Here is a 22,979-nt window from a genome sequence, read left to right on the forward strand (position 1 = left end):
GATTATATAAGAAACCAAAAAGATAAATACTAGAAGCTTCTACAACTTGATGTCGGTTGGTGGTCATCACAGGGCTACCTCAAAACCTTCAGGGATTCTCTGGCCCTAAGGGGCTCTCCAGGGAAAGTTGGATGCAGCCCTAAATTTCACAGGGCCATTGTAGCATTCAGTCCTTTTCTGTCAAATCCTGGGCTTCTTCAGTGGCCCCAAACAGGCCACTTGCCAGCGGGTAGGGATTAAAACTACTGCCCAGAGCTGCTGAGATGAGCAGTCCTGCTTTGGACCCAGAGCCGCAAAATCCCAGACCTCTAGAGCCAAATGAATCTAACTAACATGCAGTCCTCCTCCTCACCCCCCTTGTTTTACAAACGTGGAAACTGAGGTTTCAAGAGGTGATTTGCAGTGAAGGGATTTCAGGTGACAGGGCCCCTCTCCTGTCCCAGCCTCTGATGGGGATTCCTCGTGCCACTCTCAGGCAGGCTCGGGAACTGAAGGGGGTGACGGGGCACCAGGGACCCATCTCAGTGTCAGGCTAGAAAGAAAACCCTGCAGCCAGATCAAGTGCCTTGCGAGGGGCCCAAGTCATGCCTCACTGGGGGAAGGAAGCAAAGGCTTGTATGTGGTGGGGCTTTTACCTTTGAGCCACTCTGGGAAACCCAAATGCAAGACACACCCCACCCCGCACTGCAAAGAGGGGAATTTCAGGTCTCGACACCAAAGGAAGCCCCAAGTAAAACCCCATCAGCCCCTGAACAAAGTGACAGCATGTTTCTCCTGAATGTGGGGAAATGCGAAACGACCTTTCACTTTTGTAGGATGTTTACGTTAGAGGAGAATGACTCGTGCTGACTGGGTGCAGCCCCTGCGTGTGCGCGCGTGGCTGTGAACGGACGTGCGTGTCAGTGTGTGTGAGCGCGCCTGTATGTGAGTGATGTGTGTGCGTGTGTTGCGTGTGAGTGTGAAGGCTACGTGTGGATACGTGTGTGAATGCAGGTGAGTTTTGCATGTGTGTTAGGGGTGTGAGTGTGGGTGTATATGTGAGCATGTGTGTGAAGTGAGGGGGTGATTGTGAGTGTGTGTGTATGTATGTGGATGAGTGTGAGCGTGTACGTGAGTGTGTATGTGTGGAAGGTGTGAGTGTGGGCGTATGTGAGTAGAGTGTGGGTGTGAAGGTGAGCATGTGTCAGTGTGTAAATGTGTTGAAAGTGAAGGCGACCTTTACTTTGTTGCTATGGTTTCCACATCGTTACTCATTTTCCCAGGCCTTTGTTTCTCCTGAAAGCTTCATTTCCTCAAAAATATCCTGTACTTTTTTTTTTTAATCATAGCTATTTTTAAAAGGAAAAATACTTTCAACATTGAAGCCAAAAAGTACAACTTACTCTATGAAATGAAGCAAAAACGCCTGAGTATTGTTAAAACAACAAACGCAGTAACAAGTAGAAAATGTTGTCCGTCACAAACAGCCCCAGTGTCGTGTTAGACCCCTTTACAGGGGGCTTTTAGCAATGCCGCAAATTCCCTCTCTTATCTTCTATGCAAAGTTTTGCATTATTTGCTTTGATTAAGTATTTCAGTCCATGATTCCAATACACTTCTCTTCCAGTTAATACAGCACGTATCTTTTAAGAAGAAAATCACCTTGAATCTATATATGGGTAATGTATGGAAATGACATGACAACCAGGTCAAAGCCACATTAACCTTTCTAGTGTTCTCTGTTAATTCCTTTAGAGTCCTCTGACTATCTTGATCATAGCAAATCAAAACTTTCTGAAATTTGTTTGAGGCCCTGTGTCTGGAAGAGAAATACCTGCATGCAAATGAAGCTGAATTCACTCACTCACTCATTCATTCATTGGTTCAAACAAAAAAAAAATACATTAAAGTTCCTCTTTAGTATTAGACACTGTGCCGCATGGCCAGGATGTGGAAGTGAATGAGACAAATCCAGTCCTCGTGTCCTGGAGCTCACAGTCCAATGCGGGGGCAGGAACAGGAGCCAGATGATGAGGACACTCCGGGTGTAGAGGAGTTCAAGGTTCAGCTGGAGGGATGATGGTCGGACTCGCCCAGTCGAGCAGGGAAGCGGTGAGCAGAGAGGCAGAGCTGACCCCAGAAGAGCGGGTTAGCCATGGCAAGGGGGGAGAACGTTTGGCAGGAGACCCTCTGGGGACCATGGATTTGGTGGGGAAAGAATCTCTTGAGTGAAGCACTGTCTCATAGCAACATAAAGCAAGCCACAAATGCAAGCCACATTTTAAAACATAAAAAGAAACAGGTGGAATTAATTTTAATAATGTATTTTAACTCAGTACATCCTGAATATTATCATTTCAATATGTAATCAATATTTAAAATTATGGAGATCTTTTACATCCTTTTTTTGCTTACTAAGTCTTCAAAAACTGGTGTGCCTGCTAAGTGCCAGTACAGTGCAGTGGGAAAGAGTTCACCCTCCAGGCAGCCGGACCTCTCAGGGCGGCCCGGCCCGTTTCAAGGGCTCCGTGGCTTCCTGCGGCTCAGGGCTCTCTCCCCTATCGGACAGCACAGCTCCAGTGTTTTGAAAGCAATACAGAGAGAGTTCAGAAGACTCTTGGTTCCAAAAGTGGGGAAAAGATTTGGTGCTTTTTATTCACTTGTTACGCGGGGTGATTCATTTTGATAAGCAGCTACTGTCTCTACCAAAGGAAGAGAAGATAGCAAGCACCGTACGCCCATTGACGGCACAGCCTCAGAGAGACTGTTGCGATGGGGACAGCTTTGCTCTTTCTCCTTGTATTTCTCTGTCATATGAGGAACATTCCAATCTGTATCACACTGCACTGAAGTGATGAATTCTTTGGCCTCCTCATCTGAAAAAGGCTTGGTAAGAGTGGAAAGTATTATTTGGAATCTGATTTATATCGATGTAGGACAAACGTCTATTATAAATCTCTAGGGAGAGTTGGCTGCCAGGAAGTGTTCAGGCCCTTATAGAATTGCAGGAGGTAGACAATCTCAGAATCAATATTTAAATACAAACATGACAGATGGTACAATTCTGATTGTTTTGTTGCAATGTTCAACTCTATCTCCTTCCCCTCTCAATCCTTGTCTGATCACAGGCTGGCATAGCATTTCTGAAGATATTTTTGGAAAGAAGACTTTCCCTTGCTTACTAGTTACACATGTTATGCCAGCTGAAATGTAGGGAATTTGCGTTAAATAGCAGAATGTGGCCAGTGCAAAAAACCACAAGAGAGGAGGTAGCAGAGAATTAACAGAAGGTAGAAATCAGAGATGAGACAGGAGTTCAAGTTTTGCTCTCACAAAAGTTTTCCTTATTTTTCTGTTTTTCTAGCTGCAAAACAAGACAGAAATCGTTATGCCAGAGTAACTACCATGAGGTTTGACTATCAATTAAATCAGTTCAGTGTAGCAGAACACCTGGGGAGTATCTCCTAAGTACAAGCATGGTGCAGCAGCCAAGAATTCAGCCTTTAGATAGAGCTTTGCTACCTGGGTTCAAGTTCCAGCTGCACTACTTATTGGCTGTGTGTTCTTGAGCAAGGTGCTTAACCTCTCTGTGCATTACTTTCCTCATGAGTAAAGTGCAGATAATAATGGTATATACCACATGAGGTTGTTGTGAAGATTAATGAGATCATTGTGAAAAGTGTTTGATAAGTTGTCGTTAGGAGGCAAACATTGCACATGACACCGAGGGTACAAAGTTGATGAGCTAATGGGAAGGTAGACTGTTACATAGATAATTTCAATAGAGTGATTCTTAAAACTTCCCTGTGAGGGTTGTCTTTGGAGTTACTTCTTCCCTTTGGACTGGGGTTGCTGAAGGCAGTCGTGAGTTCTGAAATCAAGGTACCCAAGTTTAAACTCAGATTCCGTGTACTTTGGAATCCACTGCATGGCGTTGGTAAGCTTTCACATAGAGCCATAGTGAAAGGCAAGAGTCAAGATGGCCTGGCTCTCCATATGCTGGTAGAAGGGTCCTGCAAGTGTGATACCAAAAGTGCCAGTCCTGCTGAGTTTTATATTACTTTAGAGTAACTGAGAGCGGGGAACTCGCTAAGAGACATCATCTGCCATTTGCCCAGTGCACTTTAAAACAGTTTACCTCCCTTAACTCACTGACTGCTCCAATAAGCCTACACTGTACATGGAATCACCCTCATTTTATTGGCAGGGAAATCAAGGCTCAGAGAGGTCAAATAACTTGCCCACAGTCACACAGCTGCTGTGTGCTGAAGCAAGACAGCAAAGGGTCTGCCTTAATTAAGAAGAACCAAAGTTGGCAGTATTCTGAAGTCCAAATCAAAAGAAAGAAAAGCTGTTACTAAGAAATGTTCAGATCCCCCCAGCTTTCTAAGGTCTTGATTATAGACCCTCTTCTTTGATATAGACTAAGCTTTAACAACTTTTTTTTATTATTTGCATCAGGGGAAGTTCAGAAGTAATGCACTACTTCATAACAAGTACAGTAGAGTTTTTTTTAAGTCTTAAGAAGAAATGATTTATGAATTCACAGAGACACCTTTTCTCCAAAAATAAAAACAGGTACACTGCATTCTGAAATGTGTTAGATTTTGTCCTGTCATGAATTACATTCACCAAGTTATTTTTGACGCTGAAAGCTTTTCCAGGCAGCAGAGCTCCTACGGTAGTAGGTTTATGGAGGGAACTGGTCACTCTTCACTTCTCAGGCAAACGTAAGTCATGTAGGCTTTCCATACTGTTTAAATCATTTCCCACAAGACAGAGCAGAGAGAAAGCTGAAGGAGAGAGGAAATAGGGCAGCTTTTCCTTTTTAGCGTACTCTCACCAATAGGAGAGGGTGACAGTGACAGTAGGAACATTGGCCTGAGACCCATTCTCTGCACTGCCAGAGAAGAGGTTCCAGGTCTTGGCCACGCTCCGGGGCTGCCAGACAGCTTTCCGGATAGCACGGTCCTCTCCCACATCCGCCAGAGGGCGCTCTAAAATCTCCCGTTGCTTCTCCGTGAGGCCTGCTTGAGACGTACCCTTAGCTTCTCCCGGCTTCTGCATCCTCGCCGGAACAGGGGAGTTGCAAGGGCTCAGTGTGACCACAGATGTAAAGCTCCTGGCTCCTGGTATGGCCCAATAAATGGCAGTTTCTCCTGTATCACTCTCCCCAACGAGCAGCATAGAGAATAAAGAAGTTTATCCGGGGAGAGTCAGCGGGCTCGCAGGTCGGCAGTCCTCCTGGGTTGTCTCCTGTGACTCAGAGCCTGCTAGCTCCGAAATAAAAGAATTCTGCGTCCCCGCCCTCCTCAAACTGCTGAACGCATGCCCGCTGTTGATGCTGCATGTTCAGAATGACCTTGCAATTAGAGAAGTTGCTTTGCAACTTTTAGCCAGGGGGTGATGGGAGATTCCAGCTATGATGCAGGGCAGTCCACACCTACGGTTCATTGTCTCAGGCTCGCCAACGTGAGGAGTGGCACGTCATGACAGAGGGGACATTGGTCTAGAAGTCCAGAGCTCTGGGTTCTTCTACTCCTACCTTCTTCATCTACCCCTTGAGTGGCCTGGAGCAAGTCACTTCACGTCCCTGGGCCCCCGTTCTCCTGTTTAGAAAATAAAACATTGAATTAATTGTTAATGTGTAGAGTCCCTTCCAGCTCAGTGGTTCCATAACGATACTCCATTTCATCAGGGCTAGGCATAATCCAGGAGTGATGGATTACACACTATTTGCAAATGTTATGCTGCTTTTTATTTTAAACCAAGCTATACTGGTTTCAGATGCTTCAAGAGACTAAGTGCCCAGCTGGCTAAATACTTAATACCTGTTTACCTATTGGCTCGTCGAATTTTTTGTTCCGTGGACCCTGTTGGACCAGATAGGCTCGTTTTCCTGTCTGATTAAGGAGACTAATTACCTAAGAAAGGATAACCTCTATTCCAAAACTTGAGCTTGACGTTTTAGGTTAGCATAACCCACAGGAAACCATATTTACTTGTCCAACTAATTCCATCCCACTCCCTGCTTTTCACTGACATTTCCAACTCTAAAATCTGAGATCTGGAGGGGATAGTGCAAGGGTCGGAGTCCAGGTCCTTCACTGCCCTCTGACAATCTGCACAGTCCTTCAGCTCCACACCTCCGTTTACTAGATTGCTGTGGTCAGCTAGATTTTCACAGCAGTCGCTATGCAAGTTTGTAGGTTCCAAGACGACATTTCTCCCCTTCTAATTCAGCACTTTATTAGATTGATGAGATTTCTGGGATGTCCATGAAGGACAGTAAGAGGGTGGGAGGTAATAAAGGCTGGTTCACAAGATGTTTTGGGTTTTTGTTTTTGTTTTTGTTTTTTTTTCCAATTAGGGCTGTTTCCTTAGTTGTTAGACTGAAACTGAAGCCTCTTGGGTCCCTGGCAAGAATGGGGAGCTTCGTGAGCTCAGTCAACTCTTGGGGAGTGCCTTAGGGTGGGGGAACACGGGGTGGGAGTAAGGGTAACAGTCCTACCTCTGGACCTACAAAGGAGACAGGGAAGGGTGGAGTGACAGATGGCTGAGGGCATGGTCTTCCCTAGCCAGCTTTTGCTTTAATTTATCCTGTTTTTCTTCTTGACGAAGAGCATGTTTATTAATAATAATTTAGGACATCATACTTCAAAAAGCACTTGTTCTAATTCAAAAACAGGCCTATGGGATCAGCTCTGATGGACGTTTGAAATGCTAACTTTAGGGAAAGGCTGAATGTTCACCCACAAGGGCCCCCAGCAGCATGACATTCCCCTGATGCACTGACCATGGTTTAAGATCCACTCTTGGACCCTGTGGATCCAGAAGCGTCCCCAGAATGGACCTGCATTAATCAAGCTTCCAGAAACTGAAATATAAAGAGCTGGATGCTGGTGGATTAATTAACAGCATGAAATGCAGCTGTTGGGCCAACCAGAAGGCTTGAGTCAGCAGATTGGAACATTCTCTCCCAGTATGCTAAGTGTTTCAGAAGCCAAATTGTAATCAGAAAGCCAATTTATTCACTTAAAGTGAAAAATACAAATTGTAAATGAACCAGATGTTCATGTCAGCCCCAGCCTTTCCTGACAGATACACTTCATAGGAAACCAAATTATAATATTAGAAGATTACTTGATGAGCAGGGAACCAGGGCAAGGGGCATTTGCTGACTAAGGTGTGTCTTTCAGCAAAGGCAGCTGGAGGTCCCCTGCCCATGGAAGGGGTAGCCCTGCCAAGAAAACTGTGACGCTTAAATCTGGTGAGCCAAGCCGTCTTCTCCCCGCGCTAGGCATGGATGGGCACTGCCAACGCTAGACTTGACAACTCTTCATTTTCTATGCTTCTGTTTCCCATGGCCCTGGTCCAAACAGGGTTACAATACAAATAATTAGTTCTCTGCTTACTTTCTGGGATTGCTCCCAAATGATCTCAATTGGAATTTTTGCAGTTCCAGAAGTTGTTAGTCACACATTTATGAACAGTGTCTTAGTTTCCTAGCACAGATGGCTAATTCAGTTCACTAAGTGAAGATTTTACTAGTTTAGCTCCTGAAAATCCTCCGTTTAATGTCATGAGCAGCATTGCATTTTCTATCTAAAAAGTTACATGTGTGTATGTGTGTGTTTCACAAATTTAGAAATGGACACTCAGAGGGCCTGAGTGTCTTGCTCTGGGTCTGTGGAATTGGTAGAGCTGGAACTCAAATTCACATCTTCTGAGTTCAGATTCCACGCTTGTTCCGTGGAATGTGGTCAAGTTGTCTACTGTTAGTAAGTTTCATTTTGAAACAAAAAAGGGAAATCAGTGTTTTTAAGAAATATCTTTTAAAAATGTTAACTGATATTTTTTTTTTTCCCTAAATGGCAGGGGGGCAGTAGAGTGGGTGTTGTGTAAAAGTGTGTTGTGGGGAGAAGAAAAAGATGTAAATAAAAAGGTTACTCAGATGTGGCCGCCTGCAGCAGGGACCGTGAGGTCCAGGCACAGAGCATCCAGTGATCTCGTCCAAGAGTAAACAGCAAATGAATGTGTTTTGTTGCAGAATCTGAGTGTCTCAGAGGCAAGAGGAAGAATCCTCCACTATCGGGTGACCTTGCAGGAGGTGACAGGGGGGAAAGCCCCATTCCAGAACATCACCAGGCACACTTCCTGGACCTGGGTCGTTCCTAGAACTGGGAACTGGGCTGTGGCTGTGTCGGCAGCAAATTCCAAAGGCAGCTCCCCACCCACTCGTATTAACATAACAAACCTGTGTGGGGCAGGTAAGTACCAATTTTCTTTAACGTTGCCTGTGGGAAACTGTGTCTTACCCATCTCTTATATCCTACTGGCCCAGCCCAGGGACTAAAATGAGTAGCCAGGAGTTTAGACTTTGTAGTCAACAGCTTTCAGAGGCTGCCTTTTCCAATGAGACTATAAATGGCCTTAGACAAGTGAATTAACACCTCTGAGCTTCAATGTCCTCCTTTCTAAAACAGGAATTATATTACCTGTCTTGCAGGTCATTCTGAAATTAAGTGCATAACAGGTAAGGAAATATTAGTTACATTAAATTGCACACTGATATCTGGCTAATTTTTACAGAAGCAAGAGTAATATATAGCCAGGCATGGTGGCGCATGCCTGTAGTCGAAGCTACTTGAGAGGCTGAGGCAGGAGGATCACTTGAGCCCAGGAGTTTAAGGTTGCTGTGAGCTAGGCTGATGCCACGGCACTCTGGCCCCGGCAACAGAGCAAGACTCTGTCTCCAAAAAAAAGAAAGAAAGAAAGAAAGAAAGAAAGGATAATATGTGTTGTTAACTTCTAGAAAAAACATTTTTACACCTACAGTCGAAACATATTTTAAAACCCAAACAGGGCATGGTGGTTTGCCCATAGTCCCAGCTACTCAGGGAGGCCAAGCAAGTCAGGATGATCACTTGAGCCCAAGAGTTCGAGGCCAGCCTAGGCAACATAGAGAGACCTCATCTCTAAATAAATAAATTTTAAAAACCAATAATATCAAACTGAAATTCTGACGGTAATTAAACCATGGCTACACTACAACTCTTTATTATACAAATTTAGATATGTATCCAATTACCTTCATCAGAAAACTCCCATCTAAATGTAAAGTTTCACATTTTAAGGTCATATGCTCTGAAAATTAACTTTTCAAAATAAAAGTTCACGATTAGCCAAGAAAATGGACATGCTGTTTCTCAAGATCTGTATTATTAAAAAATTCCATGTCAAGATCATTGGCCTAACTTTTAAAAAAATGTTTAATAAAATAAAACTCTATAATTAGATCCTTCCTTAATATTCAGTGTTACAATTTTATCTACATTTGGGTCTAGCAATCATCATTTTGAAAAAGTCTCTATTAAAACATTATTATTTTATATACACTGTTAAATCTTGGTTATATATCTTTTTAGCCATTAACATAGAGATAATTAATAGATAAAACACTTAGAAGAAAATACAAGTAAACAATGATATAACCTTGGATTGGTGTTTAAGTTAGGAATTGCTCTTAGGAGTTAGGGTTACTCTAACCAAAGGCCTAACTACAGCAGCTTATTTATTCTCTCACATAAAAGAAGTTCAGGTGGAGACTGCACAGGGTTGGTGCAACAGCTCCATGACACCTTCTTTCTGTTCCCTCTACCAAGCCTGGCTCTTATGTTCAAGATGGAAATGGTGGCCCGGCACGGTGGCTCACACCTGTAATCCTAGCACTCTGGGAGGCTGAGGCAGGAGGATCACTCAAGGTCGGGAGTTCAAGACCAGCCTGAGCAAGAGCGAGACCCCGTCTCTACTAAAAATAGAAAGAAATTAGCCAAACAACTAAAAATACATATATGGAAATAATTATCCAGGCATGGTGGTGCATGCCTGTAGTCCCAGTTACTCGGGAGGTTGAGGCAGAAGGATCGCTTGAGCCCGGGAGTTTGAGGTTGCTATGAACTAGGCTGATGCCACGGCACTCTAGCCTGGGCAACAGAGCCAGACTCTATCTCAAAAAAAAAAAAGATGGAAATGGCCCCAGAGGGCTGCTGGAGCTCTAGCTGTTTCCTTCCAGGCAGCAAAAAGAAGGAAGAAAGAAGAGTTTTGTCCTCTCTCTTGAGGAGCTTTGCCCCAGGTCACACAGCAACACTTGCACTCATTGGCCCACTGGTCCACTGGTCACACCCAGCTGCAAAGGAGGCTCAGATACATATGTCAGGCAGCAATGCGCCCTTGCTAAAGAAGATGAGAACAAGGTGTTTGGTAGGCAAGTGGTCATCACTTGGGGAAGGCACCTGAGCTGGGAACCTTGAAGAAAAAATGAGATTAACTATAGAAAAAAAAAAATTTCAACTTTATGCATAGTAAAATAAATTTTTTAAAGACACCATACATAAAGCCTTAAAATTCAAATAGCAATTTAAGAAAAATATATATATTTTTAGCAGAAAGGGGGTTGGTATCTGTAGATCTATGTATTTATGTCTCTATCCATATAACTTTTTCAAGTATATGAACAGGCAACTCAAAAAAGATCCATAAAAGGAGGGATAAAAATAGAAAAATATGCTTAGCCTAACTAGCAATCAATGGGATGCAAATTTTTAGAAAACCTGAAAAACCAAATCATACCAAAAAAGAGTAGGTAGAATTAGCATATCCCGAGTTGGTAAGGATGTGGCTTGTACACTGCTAGTGGGTGTATAAATTGGTACAACTTTCTGGAGAGCAATTTGGCAATACGTAACAAATTTTAAATGTCAATATACCTTTTGATCAAGAAGTTTTACCCTTAAAAAAATATCCTCAGCTTATACTAGGATAAGTACTTAAAAATGTATATACAAAGGTGTTTGCTGAAAAATTGTTAGAAATAGTAAAACACCATAAGCCATCTAAAAAAAAGGCACAAGAATGTTTTTGTTGGTTTATGATTAAATTGAATGTGTGCTAAACCCACCAGTCAACAAGCAAAATGCACTGAATATTTCAAAGACCTAGACCCTTTGCTCAAGAACTCTTGAAACTACAGGAAAAGTCAGAACCCAGTCCAGTTATAAACAGAGATTCACACAGTGGCAGAGGCTGAGGCTCCAGGAGATGAAGTAACTTAGCCAAAAATATACGTCCAGTTAGTGGCAGAGGTAGACAGAAATCCAGGCCACCTGTCTTTTAGGTAGGCACTTTTTCTAAATGCCTGATGAACTTCAGAACTCCATATACAAGCTCTCAGTGAAAATGGAGATGAGAAGTTGAATGATTGAAGCCAAAGAATTAATTTTGAAAGGTGACTGGGAGAAGATGAGTGGTTAGCAGAGTTTTGAAGGTAAAAACATGCCCTGGCAAACATCACGGGGAGGAAACGCCAGGCTGGTTCCTGGCAAGTGCGGTGACTCAGAGGTTGAAGAACCTGGGGCAATGCCAGGTTGATTTGCTTAGCTAATCCCAGAGAAAACAGTGGTTAGGAAGGCTCTTTGGCTATTTTCTCTCAACACCTGGCAAAGGGTCTTGCAAACCGTAGTGCTCAATAAATATTTACTGAATGAATAAATTCATTAAAAAAATCCATAGCATAACCAGGACATCAAATACCAAGGCAAATGAACACAAAGCAACCACTGCTGGGAATGCATGTTCCTGAAAAGATGGCCAGTACATAGTCTATAGGCTCTCACCTCTAAACCTGTCCCTGAAGATGGTGCAGGAGAGACAGGACATGGATGGCTGAGCCCCAACTAATGGAGGATAGTGAAGAAGGGGGGAGGACAAAGGGAGCGCTTTCTAGCTGTGCTCTTTTTTCTCGCTTATGTTGCCCTGGTGTGATCATTGCCTGGGCATCTCTACGATGGGGCAGAGAAGTCCAGAGAGCAGGGCAGAGCACCATCAAGGAAGCCCTGGAACCTAACTGGGGAGGGGAGCTGGAGTGTCTGTGAGCTAACTGAGCCTTCGGCATTTTCTCCTGCCACCCATCCCATGGCCCTGGCAGTTACAAAAGGGAATAACAGCTCCACTCCCTCCTGAAAAGTAGCGCCTGCCATAGAAGCACTCGTGGGTTCCAGAGGCCCACATATGCCTGAGAGGGCACCTGGGGACAAGTAGAGCCCAGGTGGCATCACTACAGGCTCTCTGGCCTGGGGCTTTCCACCCTGAAAAGCTCCTCCTCCCCACCCTAAACTTACAAGGAAGACCATGAGCTGCAGCTAAGCTTTCACTCTTCTCCCCATGGGAACGTAAAGGCCAAGGCTACTGATCAATCAAAGAAAATAAAATATGATCCCAAAAGAGAGAATTAGGAGAAATATAAGGAACACAAGTTCTGGGAATGAGAGGCAACCAACCTGTATCATGGGAAACAGAGCTAAATCAACAGATAAAACAAAGGTTTAGAATAAGTATATTAAGTATTTTTACTAAGATAAGAGAGAATACTATTGTAGAAACGTGGTTGTGAAGAAGACCCAGAGTCGAAACGAAAGTTTAGCTGGTTTTTTTTAACGTGAAATTAAACAGATGGTTTATTCACCCTTTAAAATGGCATGTTTCATTGGAATGACCTCAACGGGCCATTAAAGAAAATGATTTAAGTATTTCGCAGCAACAAGCAATAGTTTAGTAAAAAGATAAAACTTTGAAGTTTCTAATATACTTGGCCTGTTTAGAAAACAAACATATTTAATTGTTCCCATTTCTTAAATATGTCTAGTGAGTTCAGTTTTTAGTTGCTGCACAAATAAATTGGTCCTAGTTGCATCACTTTCTTTCAAACATCATCCTAAATCGGGGCTTAATGTGGCTTGAACATTTTGCCAGAACAGTCATTCTACTTTTGTCTGAGGGTGGTTGATTACATTTTCCAGCTTACAAATGCCAATATATTTAGAAGAGTTCAAGAAAAATTTAATTGTTGAAATAAAGAACTGGGTTAAATAGCAAAGAGGACTGATCTGAAGACTGAATTATTATAGTGAGAGGAAGATTGGGGGAGAAATTCTTCCAGAAGGCATCAAAAATGGGTAAAGAAGTTGAAAGATGAGAAAAAATAGAACACTGAAAAAACGGAAATAGAAGTTATGTCAACTATTTGAAAGGAGTCCCAGTAGAGAAAAAACATTAAGTGGGAGGGAAAAAATATTTGAAGACCAGTGATCAAGAATATTGCAGAGCCAGACGCAGTGGCTCACGCCTGTAATCTTAGCACTTTGGGAGTACGGAGGATCTCTTGAGCCCAGGAGTTCGAAACCAACCTGAGCAAGAGTGAGATCCCATCTCTACAAAAAATAGAAAAATTAGCTGGGCATGGTGGCACATACCTGTAGTCCCAGCTACTCGGGAAGCTGAGGCAGGAGGATCGCTTGAGCCCAGGAGTTGGAGGTTGGAGTGAGCTATGGTGACGCCATGGCACTCTAGCCTAGCGACAGAACAAGGCTCTGTCTAAAAAATAAATAAATAAATAAAATGAGAGACATAAGATTTTCAGTGGAAAGGCTTCAGAGTGCTAAACTGAACATAGTAATTTTTTTTTTTCATTTTATAGTAAAGACCGTAAAGCCAAAGAAAATAGTATAACACTATTTAGGGAGAAAAAGCAAATCATCTGCTAAGGAACAAGAACCAGAAGGACACTAGATATGTCAACAACAAAGCATATGAAAATATAGCAAAGTAATATCTTTAAATTGAAGACAGTAAAGAACTTTGAATCTGGAAATGTTTATTCAGCTAAATTACCATTTTCAAATGGGAGAGATATAAGATAATAGAGTAAATTTAGAGAAACAAGATGTAAGGAAATAATAAAGGCAAGGATAGAAATCAACTTTAAAAAAGCAATAGCAATAATATTTAAAATCCAATAAAAATGATGGATAAACTCTAAAGCTCATTTGTTAAAAAGCCTAATAAAATGGGCAAACCTCTGCTCAGACAAACTGAGGATAAGAGAGAGAGAGACTATGAGAATAAAACATCCAGCAAAACAAGAGGGAAAGAACATTCTTCTCCAGTAAACTTTCAAACCTAGATGAAATAGATAAACCTATGATTTTAAAAAATGTAAAATGCTAAAATTGGCATAAGAAGAAATATTTTTAAAACTTAACTAAAATAATAATCGTTAAAGAAGTTGAAATAAGAGTCAAAAACCAGCCGGGTGAGGTGGCTCATGCCTGTAATCCTAGCACTCTGGGAGGCCGAGGTGGGAGGATCACTAGAGTCAGGAGTTTGAGACCAGCCTGAGCAAGAGCGAGACCCCCGTCTCTACTAAAAAATAGAAAGAAATTATCTGGACAGCTAAAAATATATAGAAGAAATTAGCTGGGCATGGTGGCGCATGCCTGTAGTCCCAGCTACTTGGGAGGCTGAGGCAGGAAGGTCGCTTGAGCCCAGGAGTTTGAGGTTGCTGTGAGCTAGGCTGATGCCATGACACTCTAGCCCGGGCAACAGAGTGAGACTTTGTTTGGGAAAAAAAAATAAAAGAGTCAAAAACTTACTCCTACTCAACATATCCTCCAAAACCTCAGCCCCAAATTATCTTACAACTGAGCTCTGAAAAAACAGATAACTCTGTTATTCAAGTTGTTACAGAAAATATACGTGGATCCAATGCACGTATTAAAAAGGAGTGCAGATACTTTACATTTCCAGTCTAGCATGTAAGGCACTTGGAAGTTATCACTGTGTTCTAGTAACAAGTAAAAGGCTGAAAAAACTGAAAAATAAACAGTTCCTTGAATTATCAGAGAAGTGAGGTCACAGGCAAGCCACTGCCCCCAAATGATGGAGACAGGCAGGAAATGCAGAGAATCACAACTGGCCAGAACAGACACTCCCAGGGCAGAAGCCTTTGTGGGAACGGTGAAAACCTGCAGTACAACTCCCAAATTGCTGGTGGCTCAGAGTGGCCAGATCTCAGAGTTAAAAACTCCACCGGGGCTCAGTCATAGGGGTGGGGGGGCCCCCCCCCCCCGCACACTTTTGTGAGTTTTAGCTCATGGAGCTCGATCAGGTTCTCACAGTGAGTATCCGGAAAAATGCCGTGGTGCTTCTGGCAGGCAGAGGGGAAAAGGAACTGTCTTTAAATATACCAGCGCATTCATTCTGCTCTTTTTCACAAGGCTTGCCCACAAGAGAAATTATTTCATCAGGGCCTAAACTGTTGGAGTTCTATCAGAGCCCAGCCAACCTGGGAGAACAGAAATACCCAACTCCAGCCTGCTCTGGCCTGCCAGGTGGGGTAAGGAGATACCCAACTCCAGTCCACCGTAGCCATCCGGTCCCACCTGAGGGGCAGGGGAGAAACTGAGAAGCACCTGTAGAGTTTATAGTCCAGGGGCGCAGGCTCACAAAGATACTGAGATATATCTTAGAGCTGTTGAATGAATGCCCCCCCACCCTTTCCCACCACATTACTGAAAGCCCATTTACTGCAGTTTCTTTTGCTTAGTATATCATATCCACCTTTCAACAAAAAAAATTACAAGGGGTAGTAAAAGGCAAAAACACAGTTTGCTGAGACAGAGCAAACATCAGAACCAAACTCACATAAGGCAGTGATGTTGGAATTAACAGGCTGGGAATTTAAAACAACCACGATTAGGCCGGGCGCGGTGGCTCACGCCTGTAATCCTAGCACTCTGGGAGGTCGAGGCGGGCGGATCTCTCGAGGTCAGGAGTTTGAGACCAGCCTGAGCAAGAGCGAGACCCCATCTCTACTAAAAATAGAAAGAAATGATCTGGCCAACTAAAAATATATATAGAAAAAATAAAAAAAAAATTAGCCAGGCATGGTGGCGCATGACTGTAGTCCCAGCTACTCAGGAGGCTGAGGCAGGAGGATCACTTGAGCCCAGGAGTTTGAGGTTGCTGTGAGCTGGGCTGATAACATGGCACTCACTCTAGCCCGGGCAACAGAGCGAGACTCTGTCTCAAAAAAAAAATAAATAAAAAATGAAAAAAAAAAATAAAACAACCACGATTAATATGCTAAGGGCTCTAATGGATAAAGCAGAAAACATGCAAGAACAGATGGGAAGTATAATCAGAGGGGTGGAAATTCTAAGAAAGAATTTTTAAAAATGCCGGAGGTCAAAAACACTGTACCAGAAATGAAGAATGTCTTTGATGGGCTCTTAGTAGACTGGATATAGCTAGGGAAGAAGTTTCTGAGCTTGAGAATATGTCAATAGAAACTTCTAAAACTGAAATTCAAAGAGAACAAAGACTGAGAAACAGAAAGCATAACAGAATTACAAAAAGTATGGAACAACTGCAAAAGGTGTAACATACACATAATGGAAATATGAGAAGGGAAAACAAAGAAAGAAAGGAACAAAAGAAATATGTGAAACAATAATGACTAGGAATTTCTCAAATTAATGTCAGATACCAAACCACAGATCTAGGAAGCTTAAAGAACATCAAGCACTGTAAATGCCAATCCCTCCCCAAAAAAAAACTACACCTAGGTATATCATCCAAACTGCAGAAAATCAAGGATTTCTGAAGATTTCAAGAAAAAACCTTGAAGCCCAAGGAAAAAGAAAACTTACCTATACAGGAGCAAAGATAAGAATTACATGCAACTTCTCCTTGGAAACTGTGCAAACAAGAAGAAAGTAGAGTAAAAATATTTAATGTACTAAGAAAAAAATCCCCACCAACCTATAATTCTATGCCCTGTGAAATTATCCTTCAAAAGTGAAGGAGAAATAAAGACTTTCCCAGACAAAAATTGAAGGAATTTATTGCCAGTAGACCTGCTTTGCAAAATTGTTAAGTGAAGTTATTCAGAGAGAAGGAAAATTATATAGGTCAGAAACTCAGTTCTACATAAAAAAAGGAAAATATCAGAGAAGAAACGAGTGAAGGTAAAATAACAAACTTTATTCTTATTCTTAATTGATCTAACACATAGCACTTTGTTTAAAATAATAGCAACACTGTATTTAATTATATATGCTTGTATAATATATATGCTTATACATGCTTATATGTAAGTGAAATGAATGATAGTAATGAATCCCAACAAAGGATAGGAGGGAGGAATTTGGATTATTTGTTACTATAAGGTGCTTTCACTACCAATGAAGCAGTATGTTGTTATTTGAAAGTGGATTTGAATTAGTTGTAAATGTATGAGGTCTGTCTGGAAAGTATCCAGCCATGTAATATGAAAAATGGAGACATTTATTAAAGAAGATAAAAGATACATGAATTGTTGTACATAAGACAATGATGCCTCAGTCCCCTTGGGACCTCACACAGTTCTCCCAGCGTCTCGTAACCTAATCTGTACACATTCAACATTGTCAGGTATTCTGCGAGCTGCAGGCCTTCCAGAATGTGGCTCGCTTTCAACAGATTCTTGTCCATCTTTGAAGCATTTGTGCCATGCTTTTATTTGCACTGCACTCATTGCATCATTCCCGAAAGCCTTCTGAATCATCTGAATCGTTTCCGCAGAGGAGTGTTCAAGCTTAACACAAAATTTGATGTGATTCATTGCTGTACCCACTCGGTCATTTTGAGTGTGACAGCCACACAGTACACACGCTCACTCAGTGGTGTCCAGCGCCCCACTGACTAGTATAATGAAGTCATCACTGTTCGTGCGTGCACATCCCAGTCCACTCTCCTTGGCTGCCAGGTTACATCAATGTTGTGCAAACCATTCTTGTTATATTAACAATGGCTGGATACTTGCCAGATAGACCTTTTTCTATATTGCAAACAATAGAGAAAGCACTAAAAAAAGTTTAAAAAGAAATATAACTGATATGCTAAAAATAGGAGAGAAAATAAAATCATATAAACTGATTAATTAAAACCACAAAAGGCAGAAAAAGAAGGGAAAACAAAGGACCAAAGGACAAAGGCATCAAATAGAAAACTAACAAATATGGTAGGTATTAATCCAACTATATCTAGGTATATCAATGGCCTAAATACACCAATTAAAAGACAGATTGTCAGAATGGATCAGAAAACAAGACTCAAATATATGTTGTCTTTAAATATACAGACACACGTAGATTAAAGGTAAAGGGATAGAGAAAGAAATATCATGTTAACTCTAATCAAAAGGAAGCTGGGGTGGCTATGTTAATTCAGACAGAGCAGACTTCAGAGCAGAGAAAGTTTTCAGTGATAAAGGGAGGCATTACATAATGATAAAGGAGTCTGTTTTCTAAGAAGGCATAATTACTTCTTAATGTGTATTGACCTAACAACAACAATAAAAAAATCTGAGTCAAAAACTGACAGAACTGCAAGGAGAAATAGATGAATCCACTGTCATAGTTATAGACTTCAAGACCCTGTATTAGAAATGGACAGATCCTGCGGGCGGGAAATCATTGAGGACATGTTAAACTCAACAGTGCCATCAATCAACTAAATATAATTAACATTTATAGGCTTAATACACATTCTTCCCACGCTCATATGGAACATTCACTAAGACAGACCACATTCTGGGCCATAAAAACACCTTACCAAATTTAAAAGAATAGAAATCATACAATGTCTGCTCTTAGACCACAGTGGAATTAAACTAGAAATCAATGTCAGAAAGACAGCTGCAAAATCCCAAAATACTTAGAGATTGAACAACACACTTTTAAATAACACATGGATCAAAGAAAAAAATCTTAGGAGAAATTTAAAAATATTTTTGTACTAAATGAAAATGAAAATAAAACTTATTAAAATGTATGGAATATAGCAAAAGCAGTATTTAGAAGAAAATTTATGGCATTGAACACATATATCAACAAAAAAGAAAGATCTAAAATCAATACTCTAAACTGGGCATAGTGGCTCTTGCCTGTAATCCGAGCTAGTCAGAGGCTGAGGCAGGAGGATCACTTGAGCCTATTTAAAATAAATAAATAATAAATAAATAAAGTAAAACAATCTAAGCGCCCACCCTAGGAAACTAAAAAAAAAAAAAAAAGATCAAATTAAATCCAAAGTAAGCAGAAAAATGAAATAATAAAAACTAGAGTAGAAATCGATGAAATTCAAAACTGAAAGAGATAAAATCAATGAAACCAAAAGCTGGTTCTTTGAAAGAGCAATCAAATTGATAAATCTCTAGTCAGTCATAAAAAGAGAGAGAGAGAGAAGGTGAAAATTGCCAATATCATAAATAAAAAGGGGCTACCCCTACTGATCCCATGGACATCAAAAGAGTAATAAGTGAATATTGTGTATAATTCTATGCCCACAAATTTGATAACCTAGATGAAATGGATCAATTCCTTGAAAGATACAATCTGCCAAAACTAACACAAGAAGAAATAGACAATTGTCATAGGCCTATATCTACTAAAGAAATTGAATCCATAATTTATAACCTTCCAAAACAAAAAGAGCTAGGCCCAGATGGGTTCACTGGTGAATTCTATAAAACACTTAAGGAAAAAATTATACTAATTCTCTATAACCTCTTTCAGAAGGTAGAAGCAGATACTCTAGCTGGCTTTTGATTAGTAAATTTTTTAAAAAAAAAAAGAATTTTAAAAAAAGGAGATAGAAGCAGAGAAAATACTTCCTAACTCATTCTATTAGGCCAGCATTACCCAAATACCAAGATCAAAGAAAGACTTGACAAGAAAACTACAGACCACTATCTCTGAACACAGATACAAAAATCTTTAACAAAATAGTAGCAAATCTAATTCAATACTGTAAAAAAATAATTATATACCATGACCAAATAGGATTTATCCCAGGTATGCAAGGCTGGTTCAACATTCAAAAATCAATTAATATAATGCATCATATCAACTAGGTAAAGAAGAAAATGTCATGATCATATCAAAGGAGGCAGAAAAGTCATTTGACAAAATCCAACACCATTCATAATTTTTAAAAAGGCCTCTTGGTGAACTAGGAAGAGATGGAAGTGTCATCAACTTGATAAAGAACATCTACAAAAAAACCTACAGCTAACATTACAGTTCATGGGGAGAAACTGGAAGTTTTCCCACTAAGATCAGGAACGAAGCAAGGATGTCCAGTCTCACTACTGTATGGCAAAATAATAGACAAATAGATCAATGGAATAGAAGAGATAACCCAGAAATAGGCCCACATAAATACATTTGAGTAGTCCTTGACAAAGGAGTAAAGGCAGTAATACTATTTTCAACAAATGGTGCTGGAACAATTAGACATCTGTATGCAAAAAAATGAACCTAAACACAGATCTTAAATCTTCACAAAAATTAACTCAAAGTGCATCACAGAGTACATAATAAAAAACTATAAAACTTTTAGAGGGTAACATAGGAAAAAAATGTAGATTCCCTTGGGTATGGCAATGACTTTTTATTTTTTTTATTTTTTTTATTTTTTATTTTTTTTTTTTTTTGAGACAGAGTCTCACTTTGTTGCCCAGGCTAGAGTGAGTGCCGTGGCGTCAGCCTAGCTCACAGCAACCTCAAACTCCTGGGCTCAAGCGATCCTCCTGTCTCAGCCTCCCGAGTAGCTGGGACTACAGGCATGCGCCACCATGCCCGGCTAATTTTTTTTTTCTATATATATTTTTAGCTGTCCATATAATTTCTTTCTATTTTTAGTAGAGGTGGGGTCTCGCTCTTGCTCAGGCTGGTCTCGAACTCCTGAGCTCAAATGATCCGCCCACCTCGGCCTCCCAGAGTGCTAGGATTACAGGCGTGAGCCACCGCGCCCGGCCCTGGCAATGACTTTTTAGAGCAACACAAACACACAATCCGTGAAAGAGTTGATAAGCTGAACTTCATTAAAATTAAAAACTTCTGCTCTGTGAAGGACATTGTTAAAAGAATGAGAAGAGAAGCCACAGAATAAAGAAAATATTTGCAAAAGACGTATTTGATAAAGGACTACTATGCAAAATATATAAAGAACACTTAAAACTTAACAATAAGAAAACGACAACCAATTGAAAATGAGCAAAAGATTCAATTGACACTTCACCAGAGAAGATGGCAAATAAGCATATGAAATGATGCTCAATATCATACATTATTAGATAATTTCAAATTAAAGTAACAATGAAATATCACTACACACCTATTAGAATGGCAAAATCTAAAACACTGACAATGACAAATACTGGCAAGGATGTGGAGAAACAGGACCTCTCATTCATTGCCGATGGGAATGCAAAATGGTACAGACACTTTGGAAAACAGTTTGGTAGTTTCTTACAAAACTAAACATACTCCTGCTGTATGATCCAGCAATGGCACTCCTTGGTATTTACCCAAATGAGTTCAAAACTTACGTCCACACAAAAACCTGCATATGAATGTTGACAGCAGTTTTATTGATATTAATAATTGCCAAAACTTGGAAAAAACCAAGATATAATTCAGTAGGTGAATAGATAAATGGTGATGCTTTGAGACAATTAAACACTATTCAGTGGTAAAAAGAAATGAGCTCTCAAGCCATGAAAAAGATGTGCAGGAACCCGAGATGCATATTACTAAGTGAACGAAGCCAAAGCCAAAGGCTACATACTCTATGATTCCAACTGTACAACATCCTGCAAAAGGCAAAACTATGGAGAATGTAAAAGATTCAGTGGTTGCCAAGGGTTGGGGGAAGGGAGGGATGACTACATGCAGCACAGAGGATTTTGTGGGCAGTGAGACAACTCTGTATGATACTATAATGATAGATACCTGTCCTTATACATTTATCAAAACCCACAGAATGTACAACACCAAGAGTGAACCCTAATGTAAACCATGGACTTCAGGTGATGATGTGTCAGTGCAGGGAAGGCTGTGCGTATGTGGGGGCAGGGATGGATGGTGTTTCTCTGTATCCGTTCTATACAAAATATACCATGAACTTAAAACTGTTTCTAAAAAATAAGATCTATTTTTTAAAAAGACTCAGCCAAAAAAGAAAAGTACAGAATGATCAAGTAGGGTTGATGCCGAGAATACAATGATGGGTCAGTATCAGAAAAAAAAATGTATCAATGTACTTCATCACATTAAAACTGAAAGAGAGAAAAAAAGGATATACTCTTACCAGATGTAGAAAAAATATTTACTTAAAAAAAGTCTTTAATAAATAAACAGTATTTCATGACAATAGAAACTCTTTGAAAACTATGAATAAAAGTAAAATTTTTAGCATTTTAAAGACTTTCTACCAATAACATGCACCACATATCATCGTAATAAAGAAATATTATAGGCACATTCTCTTTAAAATTAGCAATAAGATAGAAACAAAAAAAAGGAAATAAATTTAATTCAAAGATTGGAGGGAGATATTTTAAGTGTGTTGCTAATAAGATTGATTCTTTACAAGGAACATTCAGCAAGGCCAACAGACAAAGTATTAGAACTAATTGGAGAGTTTAGTAGGTTTGCCAGAAATGAGAATAATATGTATACAGAGTAATAGTAGAAAAAGTAGTGGAAAATAAGATGCCATTTAAATAGCAAACTAAAAATATGAAGTGTCTAGGAATTAATCTAACCAAGAACACATGGAAACTTTAAGGAGGAATTTTTTAAATTCCAGTAAAATATATAAAAGAAGATCTGAATAATTTCAGACATATTTATGAATGGGAACAATTTAACATTGTAACAGTATTAATTCTCCCTAAATTAGACTATAAATTCAATTGCAATAAAAATATCAACTGGAATTTGAGGGACTCTGACAAAATGATTCTAAATGCTATGTGGAAGAATAAAGTTTCATGGATATCTAAGACCATTTTGAAAAAAGAAGAGAGAAAAGGAGGGAACTCTACTGACAAATGGTCAGGCATTACAAAGCCTAGTAATGTGAATGGTGTTTTCTGGAGAAAAGGCCGACCCAGACATAGACCGTGAATATGTGAAACTTGGTGTTTGATAGGGATGGGATGCCAAATGTGATGACATTTGGAAATATTGACTCACTGTGTGGAGAAAATAGTAAAGTTTATTCCCTTAAAAAAAAAAAAAAAAACCCTTTAGCTGGATTTGGATTAAAAACCT

At 40.3% G+C, this 22,979-nt stretch overlaps 1 protein-coding gene across 3 annotated transcripts in view; it reads left to right on the plus strand.

The window, feature by feature from the left end:
• Positions 1–22,979, plus strand: part of IL12RB2 (interleukin 12 receptor subunit beta 2) — a 79,794-nt gene that overhangs the window by 34,756 nt on the left and 22,059 nt on the right. For all 3 annotated transcript variants that reach the window (XM_069478048.1, XM_069478049.1, XM_069478050.1), the window contains one exon: positions 8,030–8,249. In XM_069478048.1, the coding sequence (XP_069334149.1) occupies positions 8,030–8,249 (220 nt within the window). The remainder of the gene's footprint in view (positions 1–8,029; positions 8,250–22,979) is intronic.

Source organism: Eulemur rufifrons, chromosome 8, assembly GCF_041146395.1.
Source record: "Eulemur rufifrons isolate Redbay chromosome 8, OSU_ERuf_1, whole genome shotgun sequence".
In the NCBI taxonomy this organism is placed as follows: Eukaryota; Metazoa; Chordata; class Mammalia; order Primates; family Lemuridae; genus Eulemur; species Eulemur rufifrons.